This window comes from Siphateles boraxobius, unplaced genomic scaffold, assembly GCF_051911475.1.
Source record: "Siphateles boraxobius isolate OS27281-9 unplaced genomic scaffold, OSU_SipBor_1 54, whole genome shotgun sequence".
NCBI lineage: Eukaryota > Metazoa > Chordata > Actinopteri > Cypriniformes > Leuciscidae > Siphateles > Siphateles boraxobius.
In genome coordinates this window covers 3,547,166-3,564,031 of record NW_027509180.1, presented here as the reverse complement: position 1 = coordinate 3,564,031, position 16,866 = coordinate 3,547,166, and the positions used below count along the sequence as shown (strand labels likewise).

The following is a 16,866-nucleotide window of genomic DNA, read 5'->3' as shown; positions in this document are numbered from 1 at the left end:
GCACTCGTGAGTCACGTTTGTGTGTGGTGTGTTTCATCAATATATGCTCGTTCTTGTTCTCAAGATTCCTGAATTATTTCTGCCATAAAGCCACATGTAGGAACCGCCTCCGCAGGATCACGTGATGCTGATGGTTACGTCACAGCACCGGAAAGGAATTCATCACGTGGAACCGAAAGTGAAAGTGAACAGCAGCTTAGTCTCAGCCTCAGACGTGACGCCCACGCACTCGCGGCGCTACCATTGGGCCCAAGTAGGCCTGGGCCCACCCATTTTAGGTCCGGCCCGCCCATTTTGACCCAGGCCAATAGTGAGTAGTGAGTGATATTAATTCTAGCAGTTCATCCAATAAGCAGCCCGAGGAAAGCTTTGAGTGAAAGCTTCTCAACCAATCAGCGGCTTCTACCCCACGTGTGACTTAAGGAGTCTCACACCGGACGAGAAGCGCAGCGTCTTTAAAATTCGAACGCTTTAGGGCCTGTTCACATATCTCGTCTTTTGCGCGCTCAAGTTCGTTATTTCAAATGTAGGCGCGCGGTATGCGCGCTCACAATGGAAGCGACGCGGTCGCGGTGCGACACGCTCATTTTTTCCAAGCGGGTCCGCGCCTCATCGAGATAAAAACATCTCAACTATCTCAACTTTTCAGAATGCCGCAAGCGTTGTCCTTGCTGTAACGGAGAGCACAGCTGATGGTTGCTAAGCAACGACAGACGCTTCCGGAGCGCTACCGCCCTATAGCGCTTTGGAAAAAGGAGAACTCGGCGCACCTAGCGTTTTCTACGCGTTTTTAGGCTCTTTATGTGAGCGCAGCTTTATTCACTATCAGTGTACACACACCGGCGGCGCCCAGCAACGGCTCAGGACCTTGTTCAAAATCCTGCCGCGCCACAGAGCGCCATTTCTTTTAGATTAAATTTAAATGTATTTGTCTCAAATCGTCGTTAATGTATACTGACTTCACCCTGTGCTACAATATCCATTTAGTTTTATATTAATTTACAGAAATCAGCTGCGTAAATGAAAATTGCTGATGTTATCGGATTTTCAGCTGATATTCCCAATTCATTCAGTTAACGGACGCTCTGAGGTAAAGTGTTCAGACTGCAACGATTGTATTTAATTGTACAGTACAATCATAAGCTAGTGCAGACATTATGTTAATTCTATAATGTCCTTAAACATAACAGTATTGCTGGCCATAAACTGAGAAAGTGCGCGTCCAGTGTGCGATACCTCGAGTTGTCCTAGAACCGATGCGGCACAGCGCTGCGCTTCTTGTCCAGTGTGCGACCCCCCAGATAACGTTACTGCACTGAGCTGAGGATAGAGTCGCTGTCCAGTGTAGAGGTCTGCTACCCGACCCGAGCCCGACGGGTCCCGAAAAATGTGCGGGTTTCGGGTCGGGTTCGGGTTAATGTTTAATGAACAGCCTCGGGTTCGGGTTTAACAAAGAAAAACTAAATAGGCTATATAGTTTGCGTGCCGTGTGCTTTGCCTGCTTGCTGTGTTGTGGTGACCGGCACGCGAGAGAAAGTACATACGTGCGCAGATGTGCAATATGTGCATACACACAGTCAGACACACAGGCTCTCTCTCTCAAATATAATGATAATGATAATGATATATATATATATAGATAGTGGCAGAGTTTGAGGAGTGGGTGAACATGCCCCTCGGTGAAATCGCAGATGAAGTTACGCAATACTCCAGCCGCACCCACGACATGGAAGAAGAGCGGGATCTCTTGGGATGGTGGAAAAACAACAGCGGTGTTTTTCCCTTACTGTCAAAACTGGCCCGTAGTATCCTCAGCATCCCAGCAAGTAGCAGCAGCAGCTAGAGGAAATTCAGTGCAGCTGGACTAACTTTCAATCAGAGGAGGACGGCGCTGAAACCTTGCATATTGCAAAAATCGTATTTGCTGTGAGAAACAGAATGGACCTCGGGTTCGGGCTTAATATGTAAATGTAATTGTCGGGTCGGGTCGGGTTAAATGATCGCGGGTACGGGCCGGGTTCGGGCTTCAGTTTAAAGCCCGTGCAGACCTCTAGTCCAGTGCCGCAGAAAAGCGCTGAAACGAAGATGAAGGGGAACCGTTTTTGTTTTTGTTTTTTTGCTTATTTCAACCGGCCCATCCAGTTTTCTGGAGGCCCACCTACAATCAAATTCCTGGCGCCGCTAGTGCGCCCCCAGAACGTTGGCTAAACGACTGATGTATATGGTACACTTAACTGGAAACACTTCAGGAATGTCGAAGTCGTGATCTGATTGGTTGAATTTTATCGGATTTCCGGGTGGCGCGAGTGTCGCGTTTATTTTCGCTCCGCCGGGAAACAAAGCGCAGACGTGTGATTGCGGAAGAAAAACTGTTGTGTTAACATGAGTGACAATGAGCATTTATCAAGATCAGCTAAACGTAGGATTCTCAAAAGTATGCGAGGTTCACGGCATAGACTCTTTAAGAGATGTCCAGGAGTTTTGTTTGAGGCACTTAGTGGAGACAAAAAGAGATATTGCTGACTTGTTGCACGCCGGTCTGTTGTTGTGGGGACATTTCCACGCCCCGAGACGTGACGCTGAACGAAACAAACTGTAATTGGTTGTTTGACATGTCGGTCAAACGGCCTTATGGGCGGGCCTTGGCCAAAGTAAGCTGCTATAAATTCTAGACCTTCAGCCGTCAGTCTGAAGGTCTGGCTACACGAGACTAACAGCAGCTCGACTCCTGTGAGGTTCATTCATGCACATACCTGTAGTTGATATATCGATATCTTTAATCATTTCAAGAAAATATTGAGATGTTTTAAAGTGTTTATCTAGAAACCGTCTTTATGAGCTTTATGTGTTCAGATTCAGCGATGGAGACCGGAGATGAAACACCTGGTATGAAACTCAGTTTACTTCATATCAAGGGTGAAATTATTAATAATGTAGACAGAGCAATCTCATTCAATGTCAGTCATGTGTGTGGTGAAATATCATTTATTAGGCATTTAAAAGCTATATTGATAAAAATTTACAATAACAATGAGTTGGTGACAAAATGAGCAATGAGTTTAATCAATCATTTTTTGAAGCAAATACAAACATTAAGTGAAAGTGAAAGCGAATGAGACAGATCTCTGCACCTCAAGAGAAGAAAAGAAAAAAAAAGTGTCCAGTTTCAAAGCTACATGAAAGAATATCTTGCATTTGCTTGGAAGAGTAGAAGTGGGAGAGAAACTAGATGTTCTCATGAAAAACTATGAAGAATGAGTTAAAAATTAATATCAGATTCACATCTCTTAAAACAAATGCTATGGCCTCTTCTTCAGCTCCTGAACCATGAGCACAAGAACACTTCTGAGTTCATTTAAAAAAACTGCTGCTTTCCTTCATAAAAGAGAACTGAGTGATAGAAATTACTTAACAATAAAACTCTGATGCGTTTCTATCCTTTCATGTGTTTCTGACAGACTGAATCTCTTGTTGCAGTGTTGTTTTTTCCAGTGTGAATTTTCTGGTGGTCTTTCAGTTCATCTTCTGTAGTGAAGGCCTAATTCACTGAAACACACAGCGCCGTGTCTTTTCTGCTGTAATATTAAGGATGAATCTTCTCCTTTGTGTGAATCTTCAGGTGTTTCTTCATGACTTATGCCCAGTTTACCGCACTGATCACAGTTAAATGATCTTTCTTCAGAATGAGAAGCAGAAGTGATTTCATAGAGAAATCCTGAGCCACTTCTTCCCAGTGTGAACTCTCATGTGAATCTCCAGACTTGATTTACTTGTGAAGTGTTTTTTACACTGAGGGCAGGAGACAGATTTTCTGGTTTTTCCTTTTTTGTTCATATCCATCAGGTCTAAAAGAAACATTAAATCAAGTGAGATTTTAAATGAGAGACAAATGTGAAATGAAAAATGAAGCCCAAAGTCAAGATCACTGAGGAGTTCAATAGTCATTTTAATCCCACCATATCTGGTCATCAACTGCTGTGCATGATTATGATCTATTTTAATGTCATGAAGATGATTTGTGTTATAAATCACTAGTTTGGTCATGCAACTCTAGATGGCGCATGCTTGACGTGTAAACTGTCAGCAATCACATAACTTTCTAACATTAACAGAGGAATAATCTGGAAGCGTCTCTGTATTCTTAATAAGCACCAGAGCAAATACAAAAACATGAACTGCTGTTAGAAAACATGAAAATATTTGTTAACGTTTTATCTTCACCATAATAAGTAATGTCAGAAAGAGAAAGTTGCACAGCACTGCTATGTATATTGCTTTATCTCTGCTTGTTTTGACATGAGCGCCACCTACTGTCACAGACAGACAGAACAGACAAATCACATGTCAAAAACAGATTGATTTTTTTATATCACACATTCATGTTGGGTTGAACCACAAGGCTCAGTACTAGGACCGCTGCTGTTCACTCTGTACATTCTACCCTTAGGAGAAATCATTAGGAAACATGGCATTAGCTTTCACTGTTATGCCGATGATACTCAGCTCTATATTTCTTCCAAACCTAACGAAACTTACCAATTCACAAAATTAACGGAATGCATAGTTGATATAAAAAACTGGATTACTAGTAATTTCCTACTACTTAATTCTGGAAAAACAGAGATTGTAATTATTGGACAAAAAACCTCCACACGTAATAACCTAGAATACTGTCTAACACTTGATGGCTGTTCTGTCAAGTCCTCATCGTCGGTGAGGAACCTGGGTGTGCTCTTTGATACCAATCTTTCATTTGAAAGTCACGTGTCTAGTATCTGTAAAACAGCATTTTTCCATCTTAAAAATATATCTAAATTACGTCATATGCTCTCAATGAAAAATGCGGAACAATTAGTTCATGCGTTCATGACATCAAGGCTAGATTACTGTAATGCTCTACTGGGTGTTTGCCCTGCACGTTTAATAAATAAACTACAGCTAGTTCAAAACGCAGCAGCTCGAGTTCTTACCAGAACCAGGAAGTATGACCATATTAGCCCGGTTCTGTCAACACTGCATTGGCTCCCTATTAAACATCGTATACATTTGAAAATATTGCTGATTACTTACAAAGCACTAAATGGTTTAGCTCCCCAGTACTTGAGCAAGCTCTTAACCCATTATAGTCCTTCACGTCTATTGCGATCTCAAAATTCCGGCCAGTTGATAATACCTAGAATATCAAAATCAACTGCTGGCGGTAGATCCTTTTCCTATTTAGCACCAAAACTTTGGAACAATCTTCCTACCATTGTCCGGGAAGCAGACACACTCTGTCAGTTCAAAGCTAGACTAAAAACACATCTCTTTGACCTAGCATACACATAACACACTATAGACTTCTATAATTCAATGTTAGGCTGCATAGATTAGGTCAGCCGAAACTGGGAACACCTTTCCCTTAAATCCTGATGTACTTGTTACATCATAAGAAGAATGGCATCTACGCTAATTTTAGTGTCTTTGTTTATCCCGAGGTTTACCACAGCCTGCCGGATCCAGGCCGTATCCAGATCTGATGAAGGAGCTTCGCCTGGACCTGATGACAATGCAGTGCTGAAGTGCCAACTAGCCTCTCCCTATGGAGGATCCCTTTACCACTCTACAGATAAAGCGTTGTGGGAAAATTCGGTTCGCGTACCTAACCCAAAGTGATAAAATAAAATTCTTTATCAAATTTATATGCAAGACAAGTAGTTTGTTTAGGCATGGTTTTTAGGGAATTACAAACCTACGCACATATTCAAACGCACATAACTATAGAATCAATTCTTAATGCGCATGTGAACGCCATCAGCGTTTATCAAAGGTTTGCATTTAAATTCTGTTTAGAGAGAAGGTGTCGTCTTAGCGGCCCCTAATTTAATAACAAATGATCATTTCGCCGGAAGTGAATCAATCAAAACTAACTTTATATGGAAATAAGATTATTCAAGAACCGCTATAAAGCCAAAACAATCTCTGTTTCCTTAAACTATATGTTTATCTCTGTAAAGCTGCTTTGAAACAATCTACATTGTTAAAAGCGCTATATAAATGAAGATGACTTGACTTGACAATAATCAGTTGGATCGTTGCTCCTCGAAGTGAAACCGAAACGTCTGATATAAATTTCCCAGGATTATTATTAAGATAGTTTTAGCAAGTCGTAGCAAGACGACGTAGAGTACATGATTCTTATTTAACTTTGTGTTTTATCCAGCTGATGTGGGCGTTGACTGGTTTTCATGGATTACCTCAGATTATTTTCGTTTGAATAGCGCGCTCTCCACGGGCGTGTCACATTAACACTCAATGAGCTTGAGCTGAAAAGAGAATGATGGACACCTCTCTTTTCATACAGATTACAGGTGCTGGTCATATAATTAGAATATCATCAAAAAGTTGAATTATTTTAGTAATTCCATTCAAAAAGTGAAACTTGGATATTATATTCATTCATTACACACAGACTGATATATTTCAAGTTTTCATTCCTTTTAATTTTGATGATTATAACTGACAATGAATGAAAAACCCAAAATCAGTATCTCAAAAAATTTGAATATTGTGAAAAGGTTCAATATTGAAGACACCTGGTGCCACACTCTAATCAGCTAATTAACTCTAAACACCTGCAAAGGCCTTTGAATGGTGTCTCAGTCTAGTTCTGTAGGCTACACAATCATGGGAAAGACTGCTGTTTTGACAGCTGTCCAAAAGACGACCATTGACATTTTGGACAAGGAGGGCAAGACACAAAAGGTCATTGCTAAAGAGGCTGGCTGTTCACAGATCTGTGTGTCCAAGCACATTAATAGAGAGGCGAAGGGAAGGAAAAGATGTGGTAGAAAAAAGTGTACAAGCAATAGGGATAACCGCACCCTGGAGAGGATTGTGAAACAAAACCCATTCAAAAATGTGGGGGAGATTCACAAAGAGTGGACTGCAGCTGGAGTCAGTGCTTCAAGAACACCACGCTCAAACGTATGCAAGACATGGGTTTCAGCTGTCGCATTCCTTGTGTCAAGCCACTCTTGAACAAGAGACAGCGTCGGAAGCGTCTCGCCTGGGCTAAAGACAAAAAGGACTGGACTGCTGCTGAGTGGTCCAAAGTTATGTTCTCTAAAGAGAGGCACAGAATCCACGTTGCTTGAAGTCCAGTGTAAAGTTTCCACAGTCAGTGATGGTCTGGGGTGCCATGTCATCTGCTGGTGTTGGTCCACTGTGTTTCCTGAGGTCCAAGGTCAACACAGCCGTCTACCAGGAAGTTTTAGAGTACTTCATGCTTCCTGCTGCTGAAGCACGAATCATCACTTTATGGAGATGCAATTTCATTTTCCAACAGGAATTGGCACCTGCACACAGTGGACCATGGTATCTCTGTTCTTAATTGGCCAGCAAACTCGCCTGACCTTAACCCTATAGAAAATCTATGGGGTATTGTGAAGTGGAAAATGCGATACGCCAGACCCAACAATGCAGAAGAGCTGAAGGCCACTATCAGAGCAACCTGGGCTCTCATAACACCTAAGCAGTGCCACAGACTGATTGACTCCATGCCACGCCGCATTGCTGTAGTAATTCAGGCAAAAGGAGCCCCAACTAAGTATTGAGTGCTGTACATGCTCATACTTTTCATGTTCATACTTTTCAGTTGGCCAACATTTCTAAAAATTATTTTTTTGTATTTGTTTTAAGTAATATTCTAATTTTCCGAGATACTGAATTTGGGATTTTCATTAGTTGTCAGTTTTACACACAGTAATCTGTGTGTAATGAATGAATATAATATCCAAGTTTCACTTTTTGAATGGAATTACTGAAATAAATCAACTTTTTGATGACATTCTAATTCTATGACCAGCACCTGTACATAAACTGAGAATATTTGTTTGTTTTTTTAAATATAAATTACTTCATTTAAAAGGTGAGAATTCAAGCTTTATGCCTGTATGCCTCTGTGACTGACTATTCGCTGAGTTACAGTTCATTTTTGTACACATTTCTGAATGGACTTCACTGACAGAGAGAAGGCAGAACTCGCATCATGTTTATTTTACTTTATTTGGCAAAAAGCACACCACCTTGTTTTTATTGTGTGTGTTGTGGCAAAATTTCTCATTAAACCATCACTGCGTAAGAGAAACTCAGAGTCAAATTTATAAAAAGAGAAGTATTTATTCTTGCAAGAATAGGTTCAGTCTGGTACACAGAAGTAACGCTGTGCAAGAGTGACACCCTTGAAGACAGAACAGGGCAATCTTTATACCATTTCCAAGGTCCTTTTCCCTACAGAGTTTCCTCCCAGTAGTTTTCCACAGACAAAGGACCCATATTGCTAGTTCAGATTTATCGCTAGCTAACCCTTTAGCCCCCCCAACCTAGATGACCTCTGACCTGGAGGTCCGAGGTCCTTGCCCGTCTGTTTTCTGGAGTGTCCCGCTTCTGCTTTCTCAGGTATATAAACATACATACATTTCAGAGAAGTCCCCACTCTCTTATCCCTTTACAAATGGCAAAACCATATGACATTCCTTTGCAGTATCTACTGAAAGACAATGATAAACAAAAATTGCCATAACAATTCCTCCTTTTTATCATTCTCTGATAACTGATTGATCAAACATAGTAATAACAATGGTAATAATAATAATGCAAGTTTAAGTCATTACATCATAACTCTTTCTTAAACTTGTGAAGAAAGGATTTAAAAGAAAAAAGCTTAAGGCTGTTTTTGTGGGGGAAAGCCCAGTAATCATTTAGCAAGTAAGTAAAGACTTTATCTGAAGCCGGGCTAAATGGATAAGCACTGTTATTGCACTTCTGAATAATCGGAGCCTCAGTCACCGCAGTATAAACAAGAATTAGTATAGATCACAGTAGGAAGACCATATCAATTCAACACAACAATAAAAATGCAAAGATTAAAAGTATAATAAAAATCCTTCATTTCAAACCCTGTCCTTATGCCATCTCGTAATACGGATGACTGCTGCTTGCAACCCTCTGTACATATCATCATCCTCAGAAAGAAAAGCAAAAACAACAACAACAATGATACATAATTAATACATTTCACTGTAACTACCGCCACTCGAATCATCTGCATAATTTTGTTCATCCTTGGGTTAGACAGCATTTTTCACCAGTCGTATTCACCCATGAATAACAAAATGATCAGAATAACACATACAATCCTAACTCCTACACATTCAGCCTTTTTCCAATTACGGACCATCTTTTTAGCTTATTACATTAACAGATTTTCTACTTTTCCTGAAAACATTTGCACAGTAACAAATAAAATCATCAAAATCATCACAAAAACTAAACTTAAACCATTATTTGGACCACATCCTCCTCTAGGTGTGTTGATCATCTCGTCGCCCCATGGACATTCGTCTTCTCCAGGGTGGCTCTTTACGAGCCGTTGCCACGGGGTTTCCCTCGCTGGGAGGGGAGGTACGTTACTAGCACGTCCTTGATCCCCCACTTTATGCTTTGCGTTGGTGTATGGGCTTGCTGAGGTTGGTTAGTGTAGTTAAAGGTGAAATGTTTAGATGGAAGTGTCACAATCTCCAACCTTTCAACCATGTTTGTACAGTGGACCATCTCCTGCTGCTGTCACCTGTGAATGGAGACAAGTATACTTAAAATAAGTATTTTCTAGTGACCGCTTGTCTAGCCGGTCGTCCCTTTTGGTGTGACCTGTGGAATTTTCACTTGTTTACCTTCCTGATGATATGCATTGTGTGTTCCTAGGGCTGGGTATCGTTCAAAAAATTTCGATAACGATTCTGGTACCGATACCTTGATTTCGATACCGGTTCCTGAACAATACTTTTTTCGATACCAATTTATGAAATCCATTTTAACATGATTACATAACACATTACCTCAGAAAAACGTTGGTTTTATTTTTTCAGTTTGACTCATGCTCCTTAGCCAGTGCACAAAGCAACCAAAAAAAGCACAAAGGAACAAAATGTAACCAACTTCATACATCAGTGCAAATAGATTTCATAAAGTTTCAGTGCAAAATTATTTTTGCTCTGGTTCTGATTAATTTGGTTCGGAGAAGAGATAAAAGCCTGCCCACACTAACAATTGACTGGTTGACCTACCGAAACAGGCCAATCATGATGCTTTCTGTCTTACATTCGCTTCGTGAGGCACATACGCACACTAGCACACACACGCAAGGTCTTTCGTTCCCTCTCTCTGACATGCGTGCACTAGTACGCATGTCGCTTTTGCGCGCTCGCTCTAGATTCCGGGAGATTTTAACTAATTTGCAGTCATCAGGGAGCCGCTATCAATATGCGGGAGACTCCTGGAACTTCCGGGAGACTTGGGATGTCTGCAAATATCGCCCGCATCGAGCCTGGAGAAATGTAGCCACACTTTTGATCTTTGACTTTCCCACATCTTTAGGGGGTTGGGATGCGTACACACTTCACGTGCATCTATGGGGATTGGGACTCGGACTAGATCTGATGGCTGAGTGCGGGCATAATGTCGTGTGTGCGCGGGTTGCTGGAGAATAAGACGATTTGCGGGACTCCCGCAAAATAGAATGGTTTGGGACGCTTACACACTTCAGGTGAGCCATGTAATAACCGCATAACCACGTAAACTATTGTTAGTGATTATTGGCTCACTGATGTTGACGAGTTAACCCCTTAGGTATCGAAATCTGGTACCGAACAAGTCGTCATTTTTCGATACTCGATAGTATCAAGGCAATTCGGTCGGTACCTAAAAAGTATTGAACTCGGTACCCAGCCCTATGTGTTCCAAATTTATTCTCAACATTTGGCCAATTCAACAACCTGAAACATTATCACCAGATAATTTCTTGCTCACTTAATAGCACTCAGGGTCCCTTTCCTCTGAAAAACACTCAGCCCATGATGCTCATGTTAACAAAACATTTTTCGGCCTGTTGTTTGGTCCCTTAACCCTCTGGGGTCGGCAATCGCGCCAGCGCAATACTCACAATAAAAACAAAGTGTTGTGCTTTTCGACAAATAAAGATAAATAAACATGATGCACGTTCTGCCTTCTCTCTATAAGTGAAGTCCATTCTGAAACGCGTCCGAAAATGAACTATAACTCTGCGATTACTCAAGTCAAACAGGTATACAGGCACGCAGGAATGAAGCCTGAATTATCTTCTTTTAAATGAAGTAATTTATATAAAAAACAAATTTTCTCATTTCATGTAATCTGTACGAAAAGAGAGAGAAATCAGTCGTTCTCGTCTCAGCTCATTAAAAGATAATCTGACCACGCCCACTCTCTGCGCGCTCTATTCAAACACAAATGCTACACAGAGGCGATCCACGCCCAATTCAGCTGGATAACCCACCGAAAGAGACTCATATTTACGACGCTGTGAGGAATAATACTATCTTATTAATAATCCTTGAAAAAATTACCTCAGAAGTGCAGGTAGTTTCATTTCGAGGAGCAACGGATCCAGCTGAGGAATAGGTAAATTCTTTATTCTCAAGTGCTTTGTTCTAATCGCGATAAACGCAAAAAGACTGTTTGAATATGAATCGCATTTTTGTGTGTGAATGAATGAACAGCTTTTACCTAACTATATTGCTATACTGAGATGAGTAAAAATCGACTGAAATATGTTGAAATAAAATATTTTTGTATAAGCAACGTATTAAACTGCAAATGAACATTTATATGCCCTAATATATAAAAAAAACTATATGTTACATATGAAAGACAACATGTCGTAGACTAATTTTTGATAGATTAAAGTTTTTACTGTAAAATACTGCCACATCAAATAAGCTTATGTTTGCCAATTTCTGCTCATATGATATTATGTTTTGTCAAAATAAAGTAATCAACTAAGATGTTATTATAGTGTTTGTTCGATTGTAGGCTATATTCAAACTAATTAATCCATAACTGTGAAATATGTATGATAAAATGTATACTTAAGTTTATATAGAAAGATTACACTTGAAATATAGTTACAATTTGTATTGTTGTTGTAATTGTAACCTTTTTAATAAAATAGCAAAAATATAGGTACAAGGTAGATGTAAACAAAATCTTAAAAGGTCAATATAAGCCTTCTCTTTAAATTATTTGTATTGTGTTTTATTAGTGTCACATTTGGGATATATTCCAAAACTTTCTGTAAATACAGTATGAGAATTAACTGCACAATTACTAGAAATGTTTACCTTGGATATTATACAATTTGCAAGCACAATTTGAAAAATAAAAAATTGGAACTGTCAACCAATTTTGTATTATATATATATATCGTCGCTGTCCGATGAAAACCGCGTATGTCCATTTTGCCGATTTTGAGATTTTTCGACGGACAGAATGTCCAGGTTCATTTCCGTATACAGTATGCTTCACATTATCTAAATGACCAATGAAAAGTTGTGAAATCATCTCATCTGATTCTCACGTATATCCATTTGCTGTCAACGCTGTCAATCACGCTGCGTATCTCCCACCCTGTGGAGGCATTTCGCCGGTCTCGTGAAGTTTCATCTTAAGCGTCTCTGGAAGCTCAGCATTGGATAGCGAATAACACTGCGAGGTAAAGTATCAGCAAATGTTTGTTTTTGACAACTGTTCTCAAGTTTATTATATATTCACAAAATTACGGTAGGACTGTGCAAACAAAGTAGGCTCTAGCATCAGTCTAGCATTGCCATGTCAGTGTATTGATTCATTGTCCATTCATAGTTCGCAAGAGACATTTAATAAACTGAGCATATTTAATAAACTGAGAAGTAGGCTATTTAATAAACTGAGCGTATTTAATAAACTGAGACGTAGGCTATTTAAAAAATTGAGCGTAGCCTATTCATCTGTCAATATGAAACGCGACTTGGTCATTCTAATTAATGATCGGAAGAACGCGTATCAACCACCGTTACTGTAAAATATGCACGTATGTCCATTTAAACTCGATTTTGGTCAAATGTGGATTATATCATTACACTGGCAAGAATATGGTTACATTTAAAGATGCTGTACCAAGTATGCAACGCTACGTTCAACTGCTTTTGAAATTACGGTGTTTTTTTCACTTCCTGAAAAGTAACCGTTTTGGACATACGTGAGTTTCATCGGGCAGCGACGATATATATATTTTGTCCTTGCATTCTTGTTGCTCAGTGACACACCTGAATGAAAGGCTCATTAGTATGCAGCCCCATTAGTATGCAGCTCCATTATGCGCTCATTATGCAGGCCCATAGTCTTCTCAGGTGTGAATCACAGCAAGTCACGCCCCTACGCATATTGCCTTTCCAAACAAAAAGTGTCATATAAAATTTAAATGAATGTATTGTTTTATGTGAATGATTAGGCATGATGATTTTCAGATCATTTTGAAGAAAAAACTGTAGGCGACAACATTCATTAGTCAAAAGTCTTGTGGACACATATTTAGTATGTGTTTTGTGGCCTTATTTCAGAAACTTTAAGTTTTATTTTTTTCAATAACCATGCATAAACAATATTCTCTCAAAAATAGAAACATGTACATACATGTTGCTCACATATTATGGTAGCCCTATTTGTGTTAAATAGAGTGTAATTACACCTTTGCCAGTAATTTGTTTATAAGCAACTGAAAAAAGCACAAATGTCAGTGCATGTCCAAACATCTCAAGGACCCCAAAAAACCCTTAGACCCCAGAGGGTTAAATAATACAAATATTTTAAAGGCATCAATTGTTTCTATCAGGTTAGATCGTGGTGTACAGACTTGGTCAATGTCAGTCAAACAACATTCTCCCCCTTTGTTCACAATAATCATAAAACTGAGGAACTATTTTGATAATTTGATATCGACTTGACTAATATGTCAATTTGTTGTTGCCGTCAAATCTATAACATTTTAGTTTATCTCAACCCATGATGGACGGCGATCTACAACTTCACAATTCCAATTTACATCAATCCTTAAACTGATCAAGAAAGTAATTCAAATCTGCATCATAAATGACGAAAGTAATTACTTTCAGACAGAGCTTGATGACCAATCAACTTAAAGCTCGTCCCATGTTCTGTATTGTCTTTTAAATCAGATTGACTCAGAACTATCAGCTTCTTTAAAATTTCATTTACCATAACCCATTTGTAATGATAAAACACTCATTCCAGAGGTTAATGACACAATATACACACTATTCAGGCAGAGTATCAGTACCCCAAACTAACACATAAAGACGTAAAAACACATAAAAACGAGATCTGCATCTCACACTCCGCCCCGCAGTGCGGGTATAAATACGGAAGTAGATGCACGCACCATTTGCCTTTCGCTTCGGAGCCGAGCTTCATGTCTGGATCTGAAGAGTGTTGTTGTACAACGAGCGAGTGTGTCGACGCTTCTTTGGGAAGTCTCTCCTGGTGTCGGTGTTTGCAGCGCGAGTGCAGCGGTGATCGCGAGCTTCAAGCTCTCAACTGCTGTTCTCACAGCAACCAAGTTTCTGTTTGTGTTTGTTTGTCTGACGGTCGGTTGAGGGCGAGAAAGTGAGTGCTTCACGGACACAGGGTGCACCATTCCTGTGTTAGGGTCATTCCCCTGTGTGCTCCGGCACTGGTAGGAGTTTTTCACTTCCTAAAAGAGCAACACGGGTGCGTTTGCGTCTTTTTCAAGATGTCATTCCATCCGTGCGTTTCTGGGTGCGGTCGTTCCCTGTCTCTCTCTGATGGTCACAATTGTTGTATCACGTGTTTGGGCTTACAGCACGCTGAGACAGCTTTTGTGGACAGCTCATGTTTTCACTGTGGGAACATGACTGTCGCAGTGTTGAGGGCGAGACTCGCCTTCGTTCGCGGAGAGCGAGTCCCCATTACCACGCCCCACCCTGCATGGGTGCTGTGTGGGATGGGTGACCGGAGGGTAGTGTTGGATGTCCCGCCCGGTAACCATTCCCTGTGGGCTCCTCACCCCTCCCTTCCACTACTGCCATTGGAGCCTCCGGTGTTGTCCGCTGGTCCATCTGTAATGGGTCGGCCAGCGGTTTCACTCGGGGCTCCCCTGGAGGACAGGACGTCGATTGCAGCATTGGAGGGTGAGCTGACTTCTGGAGATGACGACTCGGCTGCGTTGTCTCCCTCTGGGAGTTCAATGTTGCCCGAGCCGGATCCAGAATTGTCAGCTATGCTGAAACGGGCCGCCGCTGTCGGGCTCGAGTGGAACCCTCCACCGTGTCCTGTTCAGTCTCGGTTGGATGATTGGTATCTCGGGGCGGGCCGTGCTGGTTCTCAGCCAGCCGCCCCAGTGCCCTTCTTTCCCGAAGTGCATGAAGAGCTTACTTGGTCGTGGACGGCACCTTTTACTGCTGAAAACGACTTAAGTATTTCTTCCTCCCTCACTACCCTTGTCGGAGGAGCGGTGAAGGGTTATGAGGCTATCCCTCCAGTGGAGCGGTCCGTTGCGACTCACTTATGTCCAACGGCCGCTGCATCCTGGATGGGGGATCCTTGTTTCCCCTCGCGGGCCTGTGAGTTCGCGTCAGGATTGGCGGTCAGAGCTTACAGAGCTTGCGGGCAAGCCGCTTCCTCTTTGCATGCCTTGGCGTTGTTGCAGGTCTACCAGGCCAAGACACTCAGGGACATGCACGAGGGTAGTTTAGACCGGACGCTCATGAGTGAGCTCTGCACTGCCTTTGACCTAGCCCTGGTCGAGTGTCGCGGCATGTGCGGTCGGTCTAGCGATGTCCACCTTGGTGGTCCAGGAACGCCATCGTTGGCTCAGCCTGGTTGAGATGGCGGATGCGGACAAGGTTCGGTTCCTGGACTCCCCAATTTCCCAGGTTGGGTTGTTCGGCGACGTGGTGGAGAGCTGCGCCCAACAGTTCTCTGCCACCCAGGTTCGGACGGAGGCTCCCCGACACACCCTATCCCTTCGGCCCGCGGTTGCCTCCACCCTGCCGTCGGTGATAGTCCCTCCGCCCGTTCGTCGCCGAGGGCGTCCCCCTGCCGCTGCCTCCGGTTCCGCGGGGTCTCCGCAACAGCCTTCACCCAGGCCCCAGCGTAGAACCAGCAGCAGGCAGGCCGCCCGGTCTGTCTCAGGCACTGCCCAGCCAGGGGGCGAGTGTCAGAAGCATTCCTGAGACAGGCCACCCAGGGATAGGGGGACTATCTCTTCAGATGGTCATCGTTCCACCATTGGCTCTCCGGAGTACAGTGGTACCCAAATTGTCGAAAGAGCGAATTTCTCCGTCCCTGGGTCCCAAGAGGGCGAGGCTGGCGGTTAGCGACCCTGTGGAACAGCCTTGCTCCCCCCAGCCCCCTCTTGTTCGCCAGCCGGCAACACGATGCGTTCGAGGACCCGGTCATCCGCCTTCTCACCCATCCTCTGTTGGCCCGTGGAGTCAGGTAAGTGCAGCACGGCTCACTCAGACCCCGCTTCGGGCCGCCCACGGGCCTTCCGAGCCGGGTCCCTGTCCTCCACCTCGCTGCCCCACCCCGGGTATGCCTGTGGTGCCTCTGGTCCCCCGGGTCCTGTTCGTCGAGGCCTGGAAGGTGCTCTCCAACCCGTCCAGCTGGCTCCTCCGTACCATCAGGCTCGGCTACACGATTCAATTCCGCCGGAGTCCGCCCAGGTATAGTGGCATTCGCCACACTTTGGTGTCGAGCAAATCTGCTCCTGTCATGCGCGCGGATGTCGCTGTCCTGCTGGCGAAGGACGCGATAGGGCCGGTGTCTGTAGCCGAGATGAAGACCGGCTTTTACAGCCCGTACTTCATTGTACCCAAGAAAGGTGGTGGGTTACGACCAATCTTGAACCTGCGAGTCCTGAACCGTAACGCAGAAACGCATCTTCCAATGTGTCCGTCCCCAAGATTGGTTTGCAGCGATAGACCTCTAGGA

General features: G+C 42.7%; 2 protein-coding genes across 9 annotated transcripts in view; one reads left to right on the top strand and one right to left on the bottom strand.

Annotated features, from left to right (window-relative positions):
• The window catches only part of LOC143714418 (uncharacterized), a 703,153-nt gene that overhangs the window by 521,900 nt on the left and 164,387 nt on the right, over positions 1-16,866 (bottom strand). The window contains exon 3 of one of the 6 annotated variants that reach the window (XM_077205579.1): positions 2,970-3,845. The exons of 4 other annotated variants lie outside the window; for them this stretch is intronic. In XM_077205579.1, coding sequence (XP_077061694.1) covers positions 3,785-3,845 — 61 coding nt within the window. In that variant the 3' untranslated portion in view covers positions 2,970-3,784. Of the gene's footprint in view, positions 1-2,969; positions 3,846-8,140; positions 9,611-16,866 lie in introns of those variants that run through there. One more of the 6 variants, XM_077205581.1, reaches the window with a different exon arrangement.
• The window catches only part of LOC143714414 (uncharacterized), a 1,189,624-nt gene that overhangs the window by 1,072,978 nt on the left and 99,780 nt on the right, over positions 1-16,866 (top strand). The window lies entirely within an intron of this gene.